Raw genomic sequence first — 20288 nt, forward strand, 5'->3', positions numbered from 1 at the left:
CCCTTTTGTCTCGGCCTTGGTCTTTCGTTGGCATTCTCCCTCCTTACCTGCTTGGCAGGCCAGTCATCCATTCGTCGCAGATGCCGAGTAATATAGCGACCGTGGCGGCGTCTCAGGAAAGACAAACAGCGGCGTTCTAGAGCATTCGGGCGGTAGTAATGACGAATAGCCTCTCGTTCTAGAGGTGCTCACTCACCTCGTCCGCCTCCCTCAGGCACTCCTTCTGGTAGACTGTCGGGCGGTTTCTGGCGATTTCGAATCTCCGGTCCACCAGTGGTCGGCGAGAACCTGCCTTCTGGAGGCCCATGGTCTAGATAGGACGTTGTTCCAAGGGGGTTGAAGTCGTTGAAATGCTTCCGTAGAAGTCGAGGCCCTAGGTCAAGTGGTCACCACCAACAGTCACGTGTCTGGCCTTCTGACAGGCACCTTTTCTGGAGGGGGGAAAGAAAAACAACTTCCTCCTAACCCCTCCCCTCTCCATTGGGCTTGTCCTGCTTTGCTGAAGCGAAAAACCCGTACGTCTCTTCGACAATGGTTATTATCTCGTTTGTCCGAGTTGGTCACCGGCGGCTACGCGCCCAGCTCTCGCGAATCTAGGCGCCCAGGGACTCCGCGGCCTATACGACTTCTCCAGTGGCGTGGGAGGGTTAGCGGCTGCGAGGAAAAGCGAGTCCTTCGCACTGTTGGGCCGCTGCGGTTCATATAACAGATGATGGTATTCAGTGGTTCTCAAGGCTTCCTGCTAGGCGAACTGTTTCCACAGAGACAGCCCATAACACCCCGCTAGGTCATATTAGGACCATGTACTTGCCCACTGAGAAAGACCAACATTGGGAACAAAGCGTCTGCTTCTTCGAGATTCGTTGCTAACTCTCGCTTTCAACAGCAGCTGCAAGTTGATCACATTGCAACTCTTCGCTTGCCAGGTCTAGCTTTTGCCTGCGTACAGCTATCACTAACAATTGTGCTCTGAATCCCCGGGCCGTTATTCGTTTGTCAATGAGATGCCTCCTGGGTACCGTGACCGAGACTACCTGTGATGATCTTCATGCCTTGCAGATCTAGCGTTCTAGCTTGTCTTCTGCGCATCTATCGGGTCATTCCTGAGCCAGTGCTGCGTCAGACGAACGCCCCCAACTTCGCGCCGCAGTTGCTCCGCAGTCCCTAGCCTATTAACCAGGAAGGGAAATACAATAGCCACGTTAAAGGTGACTCACTAGAGACGGTTCATTATCAGAGGTCATTTACATTTTTTTTCCCTAGAGGAATCGAATGGACGAGGCAAAAAAAAAAAAAACAAAAAAAAAAACCTCAAGGTGCACCGTGTGACATCTATCAGGTGTTCGGCCAGATAGTGATGACTGCGGCACGAGCACGTACGACATGGGCGATGTTGGTTCAGGAACCAAACTCATTTGACAGATTGGCCCCCCTTGTCGCGGAGGTAGGTGGCTGCGGAGATGCCGCGGTGTCTTCAGCGTTGATGTCAAGCGGCGCACATTGGCAACTGCGGAAGTTTAATGAAGCTTGGAGGTTCGGTGGATGATCGATCTTTGCTTGGAAAGACCCTCTTTTTGCTGGCGTTCACATCGAGCTCTCTAGACTCGCCCTCGAGGCACACTTCGGATAAGTGTCTAGTATGGTGGGTTGACGATCCGAATCACACCCGGTCCAGTTCCCACTGTTGGAAGAGACTTCGCAATCCGGGGTTCTGAGCAATGATTTCTTGGCCCTGCCCCCAACCCGCCGTTGGGTTCATCAATTCTATCGGAGAGGAAAACACAACCACTTTCCTTTCCGGACGGTTAACGGACCGGGGATTGAAGAGTGGTGGGAGGGTCCGGTCTTTGCCACAAGGTGAGTCTTTTCCTGTGTAGAAATCGACCGCAGCGTTCTTGTTTCCTTGAACTCCTGGTGCTGCGGCACACAGTCGTCTCCCTCGATTGACATCTCCATTCAAAGGGGAGGGGAAGGGAGGGGGGAGACTCGCAATCTAGACGGTTATATAAGAGACCCGATTTCCCGCGACTTTTTCACATCCTCACCATCACATCAATCAAGCCTCTATCTACTTCATTACGAACAGAGTAGATCGCTTTGTTTTGCTCCTTTGACAACACTTTCTCCCACTTCCCACCCCCCACAAAGCTTATCTTGCCCAATCCACCACATTTGTTCTTCACGGACAAACCTCCAAACACAAAACTTCAATATGTGCTCCGTCTATTTTATCAAGTATGACTGTGGCTGTGTGGTCCAGGAGGGCGACGTGGTCTACTGTGCTCGCCGGGGAACCACCTGCTGCAGCGTGAGACGTCAGGTTCGGCGGCGAGAGGGATACAACTGCCCTAGTCATGGAGGCTAGATCGCTTCCTGCCATACTACGAGTACGTATTATATTTCCCTTTTTTTCTCTTGTTTAGTTGTTCAGCCTGTAAGATCGCTAATCAATCCCGCAATCTAGGGAGCAGCCCAACTCGGTCTTTCCGGGCTGTTTGACAAGGCCGCTATTAAAACAAGAGAGAGAGAGAGAGAGCCCTTGGAATATTTTTGTCAATAGCTGTCTTTCTTCCTTTCTGTCTTCCTCCCCTCCTTCCTTTTCTTCTCTTTTTTCTTCCTTCTTTTGCCCGGGTCAGCCCCTGCACATGGTGAGAAGGGCAGGTCCCTGGGTTTCATCTCCCTCGCCGGTGAGATGGTTGGTTTGAAGCGAGAGGTATCAGGTCTTTTACTCTTCTTATTTCTCTCGGGAGAGTCTGCCTACTGGGGGGTTTTCTGTGTGGTGTTTCTAATAATCGATCAATCTGCTTCTATTGCGCTTCCCACCGAGTTGTCACTTTCCAACTTGGTTGCCTATAACAATTTCATACTAGCAGAAAGACTTTATTCTTCTATTTTGACTTGCGTAAGATGCAATAGTTTTCTTGTATTATTCCTCTCAATACCATATTTGCTCGAGAAAGATTACCATGAATCCCATCTATTCCTTGAATGATTCTTTGATTCCTACGACGATGATCAAATGTCCCAGCTTCCGATACTCAGTAGCTGCTGCTCGATCCGCATTTTTTGACTATATTCCCCAAATCCAAGGTGCATTTGTACAGCGAGCATGTCTTCGAAGGAGAATAATTGAAGATCCTCCTGGCTATCTATTCCCGCGTAGGGGTCAGGCAGACCAAGCCATCCCATACCTAGCCAGTTTTACCAAATCTATTTTTTCTTTTTGAAAAAAAAGAGATTTACTCTGAAAAACCGTCCAAAAGAAATAATTGCCGATCAAACCGACAAATTCGGCGCGGGGCCAGGGTTCGATGCATACTGCATCATCGTGCGAATGTCCAGGGAGAAAAAGTCTGGTGCCAATCTGGTGCACCCCAGCGGTAGCGTACGAACAAGGAGAGGGGGGGGGATTTTGGGTATCAGGTAGAAACGTGCGGAATAGACCTCGCCGCAGACCACTCGCAGGAGGCAAAGACGAGGGCGGTGCGTGTGCAAGAGACCGTCCACCAATCCCGTATTTTGACTGCCGATGCGCCGCATGTCTAAGCAGCAAGTAGGATTGCAATTTTGCTGTTGTTAGGTGCTAACACCGAACGGACCTCTCGGGTTGCTCCGCTGCGGAGCTTTTGCCTCCCAGTGCCAGGCTGCTAGCACGCCAGGGTATGCACACTGCACAGTGCCACTGCGCACATAGCGGGTCTCAAGTGACCAGCTAAAAGACTGGCAGGTGACGTTGTGGTCTGCAGACCATTGATGGGCTGTGTTGGTGGCCTCATATCAGATGGTATTGCGAATGGAGGGTTAATGTCTCGTGCCAGGATCTACCCTGCAGCTCAGAGCCCTTGAGAGAGAGGCGACAAAGTGCCCGAGAGAGAAACGTGTGCGGGGCGGCAATGTAGAACCACTTGCCTAGACCAGCTCCTTCCCGAGAGAGTTCAACCGTAGCAAGCGGTATGTGCCATATGGTCATATTCAAGGCATCCAATTTGACCTGAAAACAAAGCGATAGAATCATTAGGCGAAAACCTCTTCCTCCTCCTGTCCCATTATCGTCATATTTTGATCCAACAATGGATAGTTCGTGTTGTGACTGCACATTTTGCCAATGCTCGAAAGGCTTTCAGAAGACACATCAAAGGCCGGTCTTCTTTCCGCCCAACGTATCGTCGAAACATGCATTAGCCCCGCAGACGACTCGTATCAGCTGACATTGGTCACAGTAGATGACTGGGAAGTCTAGAGACAAGAAGATGCAGGCAGGTCAAGCCTCCTGTGGTTGGAAGCCGTAGTCCCCCGATGGAAGATGTTTTGGGAGCCCGGGCCTGTTAAAAAAGAGCCTGAGCAAGTACTCCGTATACTATTCCGATCAAGGTCAATTAGGACCAGTCACCAGAGGAAAATAAATAATAATAACCAACAAGTGACACAGAGCTTACTACGAGTAAAGCCCGGCGCGCCACAGTGGCTCGCTCTTGTCAAGAGGCAGAAAAGAGGCCAGGCAATTGTGTCCACGCGTCAACAAAAATTGCCAGCTCATACTCTGTAGCAGTGTGAACATTGTGCGAAAGACTAACTGTGGCTTCGGGTGACTGACTCGTAATTGTTGGAAGCTTGGTGAGATCAAATCGCGCCGGAACCATGGAACAACTCGGTGTAGCCATGACTAGAGAATCAATCCCTGTAGCCTAGCGAATCCTGCAATGCCCTTTTCCGCCCAAAGCCCCCAAAGAGCCACATGGCACAAAGAAGTGTAAACACGGGCTAACCAAATTGCTGGGACTGGATAGGTCAAAGCGTGCGAAAGACCGAACAAGCTCGCATTTTGCGAGATGGAAATAGTCAACGTCGATTATTTGGAATCATAGGACTCTGGATATGGTTTTGGTTTGATGGCCTGCGTCTCCCGAAGGACGATGGTGGTTGGGATGAAGTGCAGTTGGGTCAATCATCGAGAGTCGATCATTGACGATTGTGTCATTGTGGCTGCCTGAAGGTTGACGCCTGAGCCATGTGACTTCACGTGATGCAGTCCTGCAAGGCACACGCGTTTGACCCCTCGAAGTTATTCATTCCACCGCAGCTTTCACTCCCCTCCTTTCCCCTCCATTTTCCTTGACAGATGTAATGTCCATTGAAGTCAACTGGGAGACCGCCACCTCTGGACCGGATGGTGAAGCTCTTGCAGAGCGGATCCGCTCCTTCATCCATGACAAGTTCCAACAGGTGACGCTCCCACGCTTTATTCGTTCTGTCCAAGTCCACTCGTTTGATTTCGGCACTGTCGCCCCGGACCTGGAGATCAAGGACTTTTGCGAGCCGTTTGAAGACTTCTATGAGGATAGCGAGGATGGCGATGCGTCCGATGCGTCCGACAGCCGCCTGGCCGAAGAACAAGAGGCTGCGTGGGCCGACGAATCCCGATTTCGAGAGGAACTGCCCATGACCAGCTCTCAGCTACGACATCATCATCCCTATGAGGAGTCTCACACATCGGCTCTCCGGTCTCCCATACCGTTAGGGGAACACTTGAACCCACACTTCCTGCCCCGAGCAGGCACCCCCGGGATTCCCGGCGGAACCTCGAATCTCGGATACCACCTCATGTCCCTCGGGGGTCTCTCGGGGACACAAACCCCGTTGGCCGCGGTAGCTGGGGGCTCGCCGTTTGCTAGTACCTGGTCGGACGCGGGGTTAGGACCTGGAGGGAAACTTGGTGCGGAGCGACCACGCCGCTCGGCCATGTACCAACATTTCGAAGCGGACCCGGACAACAGCTCTACCTCCCGACCGTCCACGGCCAACACGGTACCATCGCGTCCTTCCGCAGGTCAGGGTAGTGGAGGGGCCAACAAAGCAAACATAGGAGTTCCCGGGAACGATGGCGGCGACGATGATGACGATGATGACGACGACGACGACGACGACGACGAAGACCACGATGCGACACATCCGCTCGGCTCGCTGCCGCGCATGCGGGAACATCGCCCGGAGGACTTCCAGGTGCTCTGCCGCGTCAATTATGCAGGCGATATCAAGCTGTCCCTGACGGCCGAGATTCTCCTCGACTACCCGATGCCGAGCTTCGTGGGACTCCCGCTCAAGCTAAACGTCACGGGCGTCACTTTTGACGGGGTCGCGGTCATTGCCTATATCCGGAAACGGGTGCATCTGTGTTTTCTTTCTCCCGAGGATGCCGACGCCCTCATCGGCACAGACTCACAGGATCACCTGAATGATGGCAGCCGCCCTCGCTCAAGCGGCGAGGGCGCCGCGCAGCCGCCGCCGCCGCCGAAACGGTTCGGCGGGCTGTTGCAGGAGATCCGGGTCGAGAGCGAGATCGGGCGCAAAGAGGACGGGAAACAGGTGCTCAAGAACGTCGGCAAGGTCGAACGCTTCGTCCTAGCCCAAGTGCGGCGCATCTTTGAAGAAGAATTCGTATACCCTAGCTTCTGGACTTTTTTGATCTAGCCTAGTTATAGATACCCTTTACCAAAAATAGCTTCAACTTGCTGCTGAAGTATCGACTAGCGGAGATACTTTGGAACATATACATCTAATTGGAGATTTATCATATAACTCCTTGCACTCCTGCGCTTCTTCCCCCGGGATCTAGTTAACAGAAAATTGAAGTTCATCTTCCACACGCGATAGAGAAGAAAATCCACTAAATCCCTCCTCTGCTCTGAACCGCCCGCTCTCCATGGAAAAAGTTCTGTCCATAATTGCAACATTCAAGTAGAGACCTTGGTCATGTTGGAACATTGCTTGATATCCTTGCCAGTAGACTGATTGATATCACTTCAAATATGTTGTCTCGGATTTATTTGTCCTTCTTCGGGGTGTTGTCGGGGGCGCCTGAGACCTGGTCACCGAGCTTATGGTACTCGCGGCTCAGGCCCTCGGTCTGCTTCTTCAGGGTCTCTAGATCGCGTTCCTTGGCAGCCAGCTCCTTCTTCAAGCGACCGATCTCGCCCATGTCGCCGGCCTCGGCGATGCGGGCGGCGTCCTTGCCGCTGGCCTTCTTGTCCCCCTCGAGCAGTCTGACCTTGTCCTCAAGCCGAAGCACGTCCAGAATCATCAAGTATGTGCGGTTGAGAATCAGCGAGAGGAAGAGCGTGAAGCCGCACAGGTACATGTTGCGTTGCGAGTAGAACTTGCGGGCCTGGACCTCCATGCGATCGCCGCCGAGAGCAGCAGCCCTGCTGAGGATGGTTAGAAATACACAAACCACACAAAACTATGATGACTATGAATTGACTAACCCCACAGCACCGCCTTCCTTGGTAAACGCAGCCAGCTCAAGCTGCACACGGTACACGCGGTTGACGCTATCGATGAAGAGGATGAGGATGAAGATGAACGTGATCTGACGTGGTAAGTACAAGAGAGAGAGAGAGAAAAAAAAGAGAGAAGAGAGAATACCTTCAATCCGTATTGTAGCTTCGCTACTATTGGACTCTCCGAGATGAAAGCAAAGAGCTTCCGTTTCACGGTGTAGGGGAGTGGGATGATCAGGCCCAGGAAGACGGCCATCTCAAACACCAAAAGGAGGAACACCTATAGGGTCAGCCTTCAGTCTTAACACTTACCAGGATTTTTTCCTTTCGAATAAAATACATACCAAACTATAGTAGAGAGTCATTGTGACGCCTGGCTTGCAATATTCTCCAGGGAGGGACTGGCGGTCACTGAGTTAGGCTCCAGGAATTCAGCGAGGGCACAATGTTTTCGTGAAAGAGGACTCGTCTGGCGGTACTCGAGGAAAGAAAGAGTTACAAAATAGTCTCTCTCACACAGAGATCTGGTGCGAGGGTATTGGGAGAAGTGCAAGTTTTTTTTTTTCCCAAAGCTGGGTGAAGAAGAGGTGGTCTTTGTGGAGGAGCTGGGAAGACGTCATCGCCGAGCTGCCAGCTCCTTCCACGTGACTGGTCCTTGGTTATATCGTCATAGTTTAGATTGATGGAATACAACCCGACTATATCTATTCAATTTGTATTTCCAAAAATTCATTGAAAGTCTATTCTGTGGAATATTTACTAGTATCGTCTTACTACTCAACCCTCTGCCTCGTAGGAATTGGATTTATGCTTGGGCTCGAACTTGAAGCCTTCCTGGACCGGGCCAAGGAACATTTCTCTGTAGGAATGGTTAGACAGAGTGGCTAGGGGGAATCGGAAGAGAAAAGAAAAAGAATTATGTTCGAAGCACTTACGTGATCTTGATCCAGTCCTTGTAGTTGTCGCTGGCCATGAGAGTTTCCAGTTCGTTGCGGCCGCGCCAAGCAGGGGGACGATCGTTGAGGTTGGGCGGCAGGTATTCGAGCAGGCCGACGGGGACGTAGCGGTGTGTGAAATTCAGCCATTCGAGGAGGAAGCGCCGGGTGGTGCCGATGCCGTGCTCGTCCGAGCCCCAGGTCTCCAAGCCGTACTTGGTGAATTTCTCGACGAGGGTCAGCCGCTCGGAAGCGGACTTGTCGAGGTACTGGCCCGCCTGGATCTCTTCGAACAGCCACGGTTTGATCAGCGCGCCACGGGCCAGCATGACGGTGTCGACGCCGGCGTGCTGGATGTGATCGTTGTACTCTTCGTGCGAGTAGCAGTCGCCGTTGCCGAGGAAGTAGACACGGCCCCCGTTGGGCAGATAGCGCTCGTCCGGCTCGCGGATCGTGTCGGCCACGGTGTTCGCCTTTTCGTTGAGCCTCTTGATGAGGGCGGCCGTCTCGGAGATGTACTCCCAATCGGCCTGGCGGGTGTACCGCTGCTGGCGACTGCGGCCATGGAGGGTGATGGCTGCGACACCCGGCGGGCCCGCTTGCAGCACGTTGGCCTCGTACCCTCCGAGGATGAAACGTTCTACCAGCTTCTGGGCATTGGGCGAGTTATCCTTTGTCCCCATACGAATCTTCACCGTGATGGGGATCTCCTTGGAAACCGAGTTCATGCCGCGCAAGATCTTCTCCAGCTTCGATGCGTGGTCGAGCAGTGCAGAACCGGCTCCCTCGCGGTAAACCAGATCGATGGGGCAACCGCAGTTCAGGTCGATGACACGAAGGCTCGGGCAGTAGGCCGACAGCGCCTCTGTCACCTTGAGGGCCTGGAAGGGCTTGTTCGCCGCAATCTGGGCGCCGAACTTGAGGTCCTTGGAGTTGTCATAGCCCTGGACAATGTCGTCCCGGGAGCTGTTGACCGTCGGCGGCGTCATCTCAGACTCATGTGCTCGCAGAAGGGCCCATTCAGACTTGGATCCATTGAGCAGGGGCATGCTCATGGCCATCTCCGAATAGGTGAACTGGGCGCCCAGCTCTGTACAGAGGCGTCGAAAGGGGAGATTACCCTGGGTGGTGAGAGGCGCGAGGGCCGGGGTCTCTGGTCCAAAGTAAATCCGTCTCTTCTCCGAGGGTAGAAACGGCGGCTCCGTGAACTGAGCCCGGTTCTCTTCCACGCGCTCTCTGTCTAGATTCAGCCGGTCTTCGGGGGTGAGGTCGACATCGTCCATGGCGCGGCCATGGATACTGTTCTCCAGCTCTTTGGATGTCTTGTTCAGCCAGGTCAAGATGGCATCCGAGCGGGGCATTGGAACCTTCTTCTTCGATAGAGCCGATTTCACTTCTATGGGGACGTTATTGGCAATACCCTCTTCAGTCGCATGGGCAACCAGAGGCCGAGCCTTTCTCTTGCGGTCCTCATCCTCGACCAGAACCAGCTCTTTGCGTCCATCGTCCGTCTCACGCTCTGCCATATGCGAGCCCACAAAGCGACATTTCCACCCGGCAAAGCACTGGCCCTTGGCATCCCACACAGGACACAGGCCGCCCAGGGTTGTAAGGTCATCACGCTTGTGTTCCTTGAGGTACAGCCGCAAGTCGTGTTCGAACTTACACTTCTCGCCAAAGTGACACTCGTCCGGCGAGAACTCGGGCCGCAGAGCTCTCGTCCCACACAGGCCCTTTGCATCCTTTGACCTGGCAAACTTGCGTGCGGTATTCTGACCTTTGTTCTTGTTGTCCTTCTTTTTCTTCTTGCCGTTTGCTTCCCCCTCACCTTGACCTTCCGCCTCAGCAAGGTTGTCCGGATTTTCGTCATCGGCCTGTCGTCGCGGGGCGGAGGCAATCAGATATCTAAAGCAACCATCGTCAGATCCAATTGAGGGAGATAAAAATATATCCAATTGGAGGTAAAAGCAAGAATAAGAGAAGAGACGCACTCGGCTTTAACCTGGGCAATACCCTTGATTCGACCGGGAGTATCGCTCTTTGCAGACTGCTCCAGTTTTGCCTTTTTCAACGGAGGCTCGCCCGAGCTGTCCACCAGCGCAGCTGTTGCCTCGACAGGCTTTGTTGAGGTGGTTTCGGACTCCATGACTTGTACCAATTGCTTCGATCCACGACAAGATTGCTATCACTCACAGCCTAGTACAAAGAGGTAGTTACTCTCTGTATCTTCAAAATTTCCCTGTCACGCTGAGTGGCGGGGATTATGTTTGCATGTTTGCATGTTTGCATGTTTGATGTTTGCACTGTTTGCATGTATGCACTATTTGCACTATTTGCACTATTTGCATGTTTGATGTACAGCCACTGTGGCGAGTTAACAGTGGCGCAGTTTGTCATCATGCGACCAGTTTCTGTATCAGACTATCAGTGGCTGTCTCAGCCCATCATTTGTTCACCGCCAGGCCAATGGACAGAAGACTTGGTTCTAAGACATGGTAGTTAGTAGTGAGAATACTAATTAATTAATTACTCCTACTCCGTATTCCTCTGCAGCTATTCTGGAGTACATAAGGTGAGACCGAACAATGCCATCGAATGTAGTAAGTACTGTTCGTAGTCAAAATGCGATCTGTCGAGTTAGAGTACTAGATACTCCGTACTACATACTCCATGGACTCCATCCAACTCTAACACACCGCTGCATGCGTGGAGACGCGATGCAGGTGCCGGGTGCCGTAAAAGTAGCAACATCTTGACTTCATCTTTACGTGGCTTGCTCCCCTCATGGAATGGGTCTCGAGAGCAAGTGGTGCACGCGAGATTATGGGTGGAGACGGGAATGCTCAATCACGAAGCTGTACAGACGGTAAGGGTGGACTTTTGGAAACAAAAGCTTCTAGAAGGGTGCTCGAGGTGGGGAGGAGAGGAGAGGAGAGGGGAGGGGAGGGGGGGGGGGGGGGGGGGGGGGGGGGGGGGACGAGGTGAGGATCTGAATAATGATGCGTCCATCCATCCATTCATACACTGTTACCTCTGTTGGTTACCATGTTTGTCCGCCGTCGAGTCCGCTGGTGTATACGTATTGCGTATTACGTATTACGTATTACATTACGCAGGACCGCGCCATGTACTCTGTATTAGGCTAGTCCTGATAAAGTTTAGCGCGGGACCGCTAGTACGGTACTGCATGGGACTAGAAAGTTACCGCCAAGTAGCAGCCAATGATCTGGGGCGTATATTATTGTCAGAGGAGACAATCTATGGGTATTGTTATATGGCAGCTGAGAGAACACACAAAAGAGTATTATTGATTAAGATTTAGTAATAATAATATGGCTGAAAGACAGTTTGTAGTCGGTATGGTGAAGATGGCTGAATAATAGGTCCCTCCTTGACTGGTGGGAATTCCTCGGGATCTTCCATTTAGACTAGCTGATGGATGTTCTACTACAGGGTGATGAATGTAGTATTATTCTAGGAATATCAGGTTAGGTACCTATATTATCTCTACCTCACTTATGAATAGCTATATTAGGTTTGGCGTCTAATCTATAACATCCTGGGCTCCGAACGTTGGTTGAGAGAACTATACAGTCTATACCTAGGTAGGTAAACACTAACTACCTACCTTAGGTAGTACTATGTACTCTAGGTAGGTAGTTAAGTATCGAGGACTGTATTTACTTCCATACTATAAACATAACCTTAGAGGCAATGATTCACTTTGATAGTAGTATACTCGGTACTCGATCTCATCGTCATCACTCCGAGTTTCACTTTGGCGATCTAAACTCCTTTGGAATCTGTGGATCGAAACCGACGAAAGTTGCGAGGATCGTCTCGCTCCACCGAGCCCGGGATTTGGTCTACCAGGACCACATCGCCTTGCTTCTAGAAGTAAGACTGCAATCGCTCATGCAGTATGTACTTTATAGTTTCTTATCCTATCCTCAAGTCATGAAGTCAGAGACTCATCCTCTATATTAACTACCTACCTCTACTAGGTAGTAGTTAGTACTAGGTAGTATTCAGTGTACTAACGGAAGCGTTCCGGACGGTATCTGGCAGTACCGGTACACTGCCGACATTACCAAACCGTATTGGCGTCCGCCAACGAACGCGAGACAAGGCCGGCAAAACGCTCCACCGCCATCGTCAAGTCCTCCGCTCCGTCGGTCCAACGGTCCACTCCATCCAACTATTGCGGGTTGCGAGGGACGACGACCGTCGGCAGTCGCAGCCAGCACTGCAGCCGTGGAGTAACCATTGCTCCTAGGGACTCTATATAGTAATACTACTACCTAGGTAGTCAGACTCACTTAGTACTCATCTGCTAAAGCGGCTGCCCGCAGTGGGTCCATCTGACGACTGACCGTGACCACTCCCAGACACTCAATTCCTGGTTCAACCAGACGTATTACCAACACCGTATTATATACTAGGTACTGTACTTACTACCCGTACTGTAAGTTACCGGTACTGCCTAGTACCTTACTCCTACCAGTACTTATCGATCGGTCGCCCGCCAGTTGCCCTCCAGCCCTCCAGCCCTCCAGGTATTATTATTATTTTCACATCTCCAAACACGCCGCCAGGCCATCGTTGCCTCGTGTGTTGTGTGCGTTACACTCTCGCCTCTACCCTTGAGATCCTCTCTGACCACCGTCCATCCCTACTGCCTAATTGTTGTCTCCCTCCCTTTCGCCCTCCCCTCCCCTTCGCTCTGTCTTCTGGCCTGTCATTCTGGTAACGTCCCGCCACCTAGTCCGGATCCGTTACAGGTTCCGCAGCGTCCCAAGGCCCAAGCGGGACATCATCCGAGGGTGCACTTCGTCCTTCACACTTCCTCTCCTCCCTTCTGTTCTTCATGCTTGACTCGACGGCATCTCCAAGTCCGACTCCTCCCCTCCACTACTCCCCGACGCTCGTCAGCGACCGTGACCGCGCCTCCACGAGGGATCCGACCCCCGTTACCACTCCTCCCACCATCGGGTTTGGTGTGCCCTCGCAGAGACCGGACAAGGGTTGGTTCTCCAGCCAGCATTTAGGTAGAAATAACGACCACGACCACGACCACGACCACGACCACGACGACGATCACGACGGGATCTACGACTTTCCTCTCTTTCCTAGCACGATGACGAGCTCGGCCACTCCCATCGACCTTTCCACCCGCAACACCTCGGTCTCGCCACCAGGCCAACAGGCCTCCAACCTCACCTCTGCCTTGCAGCGAGCTGGTCCTGGCGAACGGGCAGGTAGCGTCTCTCATCCAAATGGCATTGGTCTCAGCATGTTCAAGGCTCCGCCACCTCGCAAGGACTCCATCAGTGCAGCGACGGCCCAGTGGGGGAACGGCACAAAGCCCATCTCGGTCTCGGGCTCGAACCGCGACAAACAGCGCCGAGAATCCCTGGCGGGGAGTCTCGTCGGGGGGATGAGCTGGGGTGGCATTTCCGTCGGCAGCTGGATTCGTGACGAGTGAGTTTCACCACCGATCAAGCCTATCGTGAGAGAGAAAATTTAACGTCCCGCAGCATTATCATGACTGGCACTTCGCCCTTCGCCTTTCAATCACCCTCCTTCCACTCCTCCTCGTACCTGCCCAAGCTAGAAGCGAATTTCATGCGCGATTTTTCCTGCTGCGGCGTCACCTTGCCCACTCTGCATGATCTCCTCCAGCATTACGAAGAAGCCCATGCGACCAAGTCGCCGCACCAGGGGCACCGGCCTAGCCAGGCCGACGCCCGCGCGGCGCTGGCCGCCGCCGCCATCTCGCAACATCAGAGCCAACAGGCTGGTGGTGCAAATCGAAACCTTCAACCCGACCGCGCGCTCGACATGCAGCGTAAAGTGGGTCCGAACCATGTCTCGCAGCAGCACTCCGATCTGGACGCCATCGACGACATGGAGCTCGATGAGCCCATGGGTGACATGGACCCATCGTCTGCGCAACTCTTTCCCTCCCAGTCATCGCGCGATACCACCCCGGGCGCCTTCGGCACCCCGAGCCAGCGCGTCCCGCAACTGAACCTGACCATGATGCCGGGCCACCAAAACTTCAAGGGCTCGCAGCCTGGCACGCCCGTGGCATCGACGCGCCCGCTGCCCCCACTGCAGAACAACCCGACGGTCTCGTCGGTCAACACCCCGACCCTCATGGCCAACCCGCTGCAGACCGCTTCGCAGTTCCAGGGAACCCCCAACAGCTCGGCCCCGGGCACCCCCGCCGAGCTGGATGAGAGCATGCTCGGCGGGTTTGGCGATCTGACCATGCAGAACCCGGCCCTCCTGCAGAACCCGGGCTCGCAATTTGGCGGTGGTGGGCCTCGGTTCGCGACCCCCGGCTTGGGCAACGACATGGTCGACCTGTGCATCGACGAGCCGGCCAAGCGCCTCTTCAGCCCGACGGGCGGCTTCGGCTCGCCCAACGCCCACTTCAAACTCAGCGGTGCTCAATACGGCCCCAACAGCGAGATTGCCCGACGCATCCGCGAACAGCAACTCCTAGCCGGCGTGCCAGACACCACCGCCCTACTGCCAAACGAGGAGCCGAAGCCTTTCCGCTGTCCGGTCATCGGCTGCGAAAAGGCCTACAAGAACCAAAACGGTCTCAAATACCACAAAGCAGTAAGTCCCACTATATTTCTACAATGTGCAATATCTATCTATACGCTCTTCTAACATCTCAGCACGGCCATAATAACCAGCAACTACACGACAATGCCGACGGCACCTTCTCGATCGTCAACCCAGAGACCTCGGCCCCCTACCCCGGCACAATGGGCATGGAGAAAGAGAAGCCCTACCGCTGCGAAGTCTGCGGCAAGCGGTACAAGAACCTCAATGGGCTCAAGTACCACAAGTCACATTCGCCGCCGTGTAATCCGGATCTCCAGCTTGCCGCGGGCCGGAACCTCAACCTCGGCGGCGGAGTCATGCAGGGGCAGAACATCAATGTCGCGGGGGCGGGCCTCCCGGGAATTGGTGAAGAGGGACTTCTCTAGCGTATAACTTCCTTCTGCTTTACCTTTATTCTTGTTTCTTTTTTTCTTTTTTTTTTGGGCTATGATTAATGACGGCTGGAGTCGGGTGCATGGTTTGAATAGATCCCGATAATCACTAGTCTTCTCCTTTTTTTTGTCTTGATATGTCTTGCTTATATGTCTGCTTCGACTTGCTTCGAGTTGGAAATCCGGGTTTTCTTGACGCGCAGTCTTACAAGGAAAAAAAAAAAGTTGGCGTTTGTACATATTAGATTCTTATTACACTTTACTTATTATTCAAGGGGATTGATTTTGGTAAAGCAAGTACATATACATGAAAGCCATAACCAGAACAAAATACCGGGGGGGGGGCCCTTGCTTCTTATCTGAGATCTTTCTTTTCATTCTCAATCTGTCATGAACCTTTTTTGGTTTGCATATAGAATAATTCGCCCTGTGGCTATCGCAGAAAATACAAATGTAATGCGGCAGGGATGAGAAGAGTCTACCACTCGAATTCGCCCTGTCCCTTGTGAAAAACGTACCTTTGAAAGTCAGCATGTTGATGAACATCAATATAATTGCAAGAGAGAGAGATGAGCTTACTCCTTTCCGCCGGTGGTCAATATGCCATCCTTGAGCGTACATTTCCACTTGTTCTTGACGCGCTGCACCTTGTCATACGTGCAGAGCATCACCTGTCCCACGGCGTCGTCGCCATCGTGCTCGTCCGCGACCAGGTCGTCCGGATCGTCCAGGTCCGAGTTGATCGCGTCCTCGTCGTTCTCGACCCGCTCGTCCTCCTCGTCGTCTACCCCGTCGAATTGCCCGGGGGTGCTGGTGATGGTAGTTCCGAGGGGGCCAGCTGCCGGTCGGCCGGCCGGTCGGCGCGTGTGTTCGCTCAGAGGCAGCATCAGGCCGTTACCCTCCATCTGGAGCATGCGTTGTTGCAGCTGGTCGCGCAGCAGCCGATCGCCTTCACCATTCTGCTGGGCGGCGGCCTCGCGGCGGCGCGCCACCTCCGCCTTCCACTTGGTGTACGCGTCGGTTCCGTCGTCGTCGTCGTCGTCGTCATCACCAGGCCCGTCGGTTTGGGTATGGCCGATCGACGGTCGATATCCCGGTTCGGACTTGGGCATTTGCATTTGTCCGTTGACGTGTTGCAGGTGGGGAGGACGCGGTTGACCCGGCATGGCCAGAGACCCCTGTGACTGCGACTGTAGCTGGTTCACCGAGTTGGCCGCGGCGGCGCCGTACCGCTGTTGTAACATGCTCGCCGCGCGGTCGCGGGCGGACTGTGGGTTAGGCGGAACACCCGGCATCATCGGGGTGCCACCCATGTTGGGGTAGCCGGGGGGACCACTCACTCCAACTCCAGCCTCGGTCTTGATACGCGGCGGCTGCTGCTGCTGGCCGAGGGGGTATGGAGCCGCCTGCATGGGAGGGATGCCACCCGGCATTGACTGAGGTAGTTGCTGGGGAGGAACATGGCGTTGGGGTTGTTGAATCTGCGGCGAGGGAGCCGGTCGAGGTGCGTTGGAGGGGACGGTGGGCGGCAGGATGGGGTTCGGAGTCTGGGCAGCGGCGGGCTGAGGGGCCGGATCCCAGGGGAAGTGTGCGACGCCGAGGGAGGAGAGTTTCTTCTGCCAGCTCTGCGAGAGTCAGTCAGTATAGAAAGACAGACAGACAGACAGACAGACAGACAGACAGACAGATAGACAGATAGACAGATAGATAGACAGAGATATAAAAGTAGTGTAGGGACTAGCGGATAAGTACGGGCGGCGGCATAAGGAGGTTTGTGCTTGGGTATAAAATGCCTCAAAAGCGGCGCTTCCCCCCGTCGTCTCCCGCAGAATCTCGGGCCCCGCACAGTCCAACAGCCAGACAGCCAGAACAGACAGGGCTCCAAGACAGACAAAAAGCGGAAAAGAGACAGGAATCAGAGAAGGAGGAGAGAGACAGAGGCAGAGGAAGAAAGGGTGAAGTGCACTGACCTTACGCAAGTCTAGGAGCGTTTGCTGGTCGACGCCGCTCTCTTCAAAGTCCACCTCGGAGGCATCGCAGACCTCTTGGATCACGCGGTCGAAGACGGTTCCCTAAGAGATGAGCCTGGTCCAAGACACGAGAAGATGGAATCTGTGGAATCTGTCCTGGTGGAATACTGAGGAAATGTGCTGGGCAAAATGACGAGACATCTGGGGGTGGGCAGAGAGGGTGGGAGATAAGCCAGGGGGGGAGGGGAGGAGAGCCACTCACCACTTGCTGGTTTGACATTGTGAACAGAGCTCAATCACAATCGCTGCAGCAGGGCACCCAGGAAGAGTACACTATTCAAGGAGAGGCTGACTCCTTTTCAAACCCGTCGAAGCAGAAGCAGAAACAGAAACAGATCGTCACTCTCGGTCGCAGCAGCAAGCAGGTCCGGCCCTCGCAGGCTGATATGCGACAGGACTGGCGGGCCAAGAACTCCGTCAACCGCCGCGTGTGCCGGCTCGTCTCGTAAGCCGTGCAATCTATGAGGCTCTAGAGGAGTGTATGCACCCGTATTCAAGGGGGTAGAGGCGGCGAACTCGGTATCGAACTGGCAGGGGCAGCGCTGGGCGGCGGATGTGTTGAGGCGGAGGTTCGCGATACCCGGGCGAAATCCATCACTTCCCGGGTGCTGAGTCAGCGGGTGCCTAGAGAACAGGTAAAGTGAAAGTAAAAGGACTGGGTAGTTGGCAAATGCTGTTGAATGTTTGGAGATCTAGTGCTATCCTCACTGTGTCTTGAATTAATGTGTTAAGCCTGTATGTCGTTGGTTCCTAGCCGGATCTATACACTCACTACTAGATACAGAGAGATCCGGGTCTACAGACGTGATGAGGAAGAGCGAGTGATGAGGAAATTAATAGAATAGAATAGTACCCCGAAACCCCAAGAGTAAGTTGTAATGTTTGTACAGAGAGACCAAAATCGACAGAATCGCCTACTTCAAGAAAGCCCGTCAAGATCCAATGTGCATCCAACGCCATGACCCAACTCCCGAAAAGAAACCCCGAAACGAAAGAAAGAAAAGAAAGAAGAGAATACGTGACTTCGACGTCTCTGAAATGAATAAAGAATTACCGAATGGTCATCGACTTGGTCATCTGTGCCTTGCTGCCGACACCTCCCTCGCGAGAGGCAGAAGCGCTGGTACCCGGCTTGCGTTCAAAGATCTTCCAGAACTTTAAGCTCTCGTCCGCGGCGGCGGTGGCCAGGATCTGGCCGTCCGGGCTCAGGGAGCTGTGCAGAACACGGGTCTCGTGCGCGGGGATCTCAACGTTTCGCACCAGGGTTGGGTAGCTCCAGATGCTGAGCGAGTTGTCCGGGAAGCCGCTCGAGCTGACGATCTCACGGTAGTGGTTGCTCCACCGGAGACTGGTGACCTGCGAGCCCGTGTCGATGCTGTTGGTCCGCGCACCGGTGGTCGTGTTCCAGAAGTGGATGTGGCGATCGTAGGAGCCGCCGCCGGTGGCCAGCAGGTTGAGTTGCCAGGGACACCAGCTCAGGGCTTTGACCGCGGCGCGGTGGTTCGTCTTGGTGAACTTGGGGGCGCTGAGAGAGCGCGCATCCCAGATGTTGACCAGGTTGTCATTGCCGCCCGTTGCCAGCTGGGCCCCGTCAGACCGCCACTCCAGGCCACAGACCTCCGAGGTATGCGAGACAAGCTCGGCCACTTTGTGTTGGGCGATCCGTACATCGTGGTTGAAGACGAGACCGCTGCGTGCCCCAGTCGACAAGGTGTGCTTCGACCACCCCATGACACCTACCCGTGACTCGTGGCCAAACATGCTGCGCAGTTTCGTGCCCTCCTCGACGTCCCAGATCTGCACCTCACCCGTTCCCAAGCCGACGCCGACGTACGCCCCGTCGCCACTCCACTTGACACTGCTCACATAGGTGTCGGCAGGGCTCTCTAACAGGCAGCTGACCGTCCCGGAATCGGCAGACCAAACGTAAACGTTCCGTTCCAGGCCAATAGCCACCTGGTTGCCGGAACTCCAGTCCAGCAGGTTGAGGTAATAGTCGTCGACCAGGCCAGGGGCATCCAAGACCCGCTCGGGAGCCGTCTGCACTCGCCGCCGGAATTGAGCAGAAGAGGGCTTGTTTTGGCGCAAAGGACGGTTGTACTGGGCGCGGAGATCAATGGGCTTGGACGACTCCGGCGGGGGTGGCTTGAATGCCAGGATCCGCGTGTTCAGATTCACTCCACAAGCATCCGCCAACGAGGACTCGTATGCCACCGCATCGGGAGCAGGACGGGCATAGGAAGCGGTTGGCTCCTCGTCGTCCAGGCCCAGGTTCTCCAGCGCAGCGGTCAGATCATCCTCCGACCCGCGGCCGCCAATGTCGAACGCACTCGCAGCGCTGGCCAGCACAGCCGACCCCTCCCCGCCACTCGTCTTCGGGCGCTGACTATCTTCAGGCTTGGCTGCCCCGGCTGTCGCCAGGCCCTCACTGGCCGCACGATTGGGAATAAAGCGATCCCCGGCATTATGTGCGATTCGGACGGTGGTCTTGTTCGATCTTGGGCGACTCGAGACCTCCTTCCGAACCCGTTCCTTTGCAGATGGTGACTGCGTCCCCGACGGACCGGTGCCAGTCAGAGTCCACTCAGAAACCCCCAGTTCCAAGTGTTTGGGCGATCTGCGGATCCGCGCAATGTTCGACTTTGGTGACTCTCGGTAGGTAGAACGGCTGGGCTTCGGCATTGACGACTTGGCGAAGTATGACGACAAATTTCCACCGTACACCGACTGCGAAGATGTCCGGTTTGATTCCCCCGACTGACGAGCAGGGGGTGTAAATGGGGATGGCGAGTCCTTTGACTGGTTGGCAGGTCCCGCCGCGGCAGTCCTGGTGCGAGGAGACGGCGTGAGTGGGATACGGCATCCTGCCGTCTTCGAAAAGAGACCGTGGTGACTCTTAACGGGAGTCGAGACCGATGCAGTAGCCATGATAGCGTCCAACAAATAAATCTCTCCTCTTTCTTCAACAAATTGCTCAGACAGCTCCGTCGAGCAACGGAGTCAACAAACGAATAGAATACGCAGTATTGGAGA

The 20288-nt window shown here is 54.1% G+C and overlaps 9 protein-coding genes across 9 annotated transcripts; 4 read left to right on the forward strand and 5 right to left on the reverse strand.

Moving 5' to 3' along the window:
- Nucleotides 1–1567: 1567 nt before the first annotated feature.
- ASPZODRAFT_489831 (hypothetical protein) lies at nt 1568–2567 on the forward strand. Its single transcript, XM_022728405.1, has 3 exons — nt 1568–1857; nt 1968–2387; nt 2465–2567. The coding sequence occupies exons 1-2, from the start codon at nt 1719–1721 to the stop codon at nt 2363–2365; spliced, it is 537 nt and encodes a 178-aa protein (XP_022580115.1). The 5' UTR covers nt 1568–1718; the 3' UTR covers nt 2366–2387; nt 2465–2567.
- On the forward strand, nt 2156–3134 carry ASPZODRAFT_491251 (hypothetical protein). The gene is made up of 3 exons (XM_022728407.1): nt 2156–2387; nt 2465–2506; nt 2561–3134. The coding sequence occupies exons 1-3, from the start codon at nt 2355–2357 to the stop codon at nt 2990–2992; spliced, it is 507 nt and encodes a 168-aa protein (XP_022580116.1). The 5' UTR covers nt 2156–2354; the 3' UTR covers nt 2993–3134.
- ASPZODRAFT_26253 (hypothetical protein) lies at nt 2924–3970 on the reverse strand (the record flags this gene model as incomplete). The annotated part of the gene is made up of 3 exons (XM_022728033.1): nt 2924–3542; nt 3600–3758; nt 3826–3970. The coding sequence occupies 3 exons, from the start codon at nt 3968–3970 to the stop codon at nt 3277–3279; spliced, it is 570 nt and encodes a 189-aa protein (XP_022580117.1). The 3' UTR covers nt 2924–3276.
- Nucleotides 3971–4720: 750 nt separating this feature from the next.
- Nucleotides 4721–6468, forward strand: ASPZODRAFT_98307 (hypothetical protein; the record flags this gene model as incomplete). Its single annotated transcript, XM_022730573.1, has 2 exons — nt 4721–5815; nt 5867–6468. The coding sequence occupies exons 1-2, from the start codon at nt 5125–5127 to the stop codon at nt 6466–6468; spliced, it is 1293 nt and encodes a 430-aa protein (XP_022580118.1). The 5' UTR covers nt 4721–5124.
- A 352-nt stretch (nt 6469–6820) lies between these two features.
- ASPZODRAFT_68826 (hypothetical protein) lies at nt 6821–7533 on the reverse strand (the record flags this gene model as incomplete). The annotated part of the gene is made up of 3 exons (XM_022729540.1): nt 6821–7199; nt 7263–7366; nt 7423–7533. The coding sequence occupies 3 exons, from the start codon at nt 7531–7533 to the stop codon at nt 6821–6823; spliced, it is 594 nt and encodes a 197-aa protein (XP_022580119.1).
- A 491-nt stretch (nt 7534–8024) lies between these two features.
- Nucleotides 8025–10358, reverse strand: ASPZODRAFT_98315 (hypothetical protein; the record flags this gene model as incomplete). Its single annotated transcript, XM_022730574.1, has 3 exons — nt 8025–8136; nt 8213–10117; nt 10204–10358. 3 exons carry the CDS (start codon nt 10356–10358, stop codon nt 8055–8057), a joined length of 2142 nt encoding a protein of 713 aa, XP_022580120.1. The 3' UTR covers nt 8025–8054.
- A 2388-nt stretch (nt 10359–12746) lies between these two features.
- On the forward strand, nt 12747–15539 carry ASPZODRAFT_118598 (hypothetical protein). Its single transcript, XM_022721199.1, has 3 exons — nt 12747–13693; nt 13750–14842; nt 14905–15539. Exons 1-3 carry the CDS (start codon nt 13080–13082, stop codon nt 15217–15219), a joined length of 2022 nt encoding a protein of 673 aa, XP_022580121.1. The 5' UTR covers nt 12747–13079; the 3' UTR covers nt 15220–15539.
- Nucleotides 15540–15703: 164 nt separating this feature from the next.
- Nucleotides 15704–17475, reverse strand: ASPZODRAFT_152651 (hypothetical protein; the record flags this gene model as incomplete). The annotated part of the gene is made up of 4 exons (XM_022725875.1): nt 15704–15743; nt 15805–16850; nt 17196–17297; nt 17458–17475. 4 exons carry the CDS (start codon nt 17473–17475, stop codon nt 15704–15706), a joined length of 1206 nt encoding a protein of 401 aa, XP_022580122.1.
- Nucleotides 17476–18305: 830 nt separating this feature from the next.
- ASPZODRAFT_68817 (hypothetical protein) lies at nt 18306–20183 on the reverse strand (the record flags this gene model as incomplete). The annotated part of the gene is made up of 1 exon (XM_022729538.1): nt 18306–20183. The coding sequence occupies one exon, from the start codon at nt 20181–20183 to the stop codon at nt 18306–18308; it is 1878 nt and encodes a 625-aa protein (XP_022580123.1).
- Between the last annotated feature and the right edge of the window lie 105 nt (nt 20184–20288).

The sequence above is a fragment of the Penicilliopsis zonata genome, assembly GCF_001890105.1.
Source record: "Penicilliopsis zonata CBS 506.65 unplaced genomic scaffold ASPZOscaffold_10, whole genome shotgun sequence".
Lineage (NCBI taxonomy): Eukaryota > Fungi > Ascomycota > Eurotiomycetes > Eurotiales > Aspergillaceae > Penicilliopsis > Penicilliopsis zonata.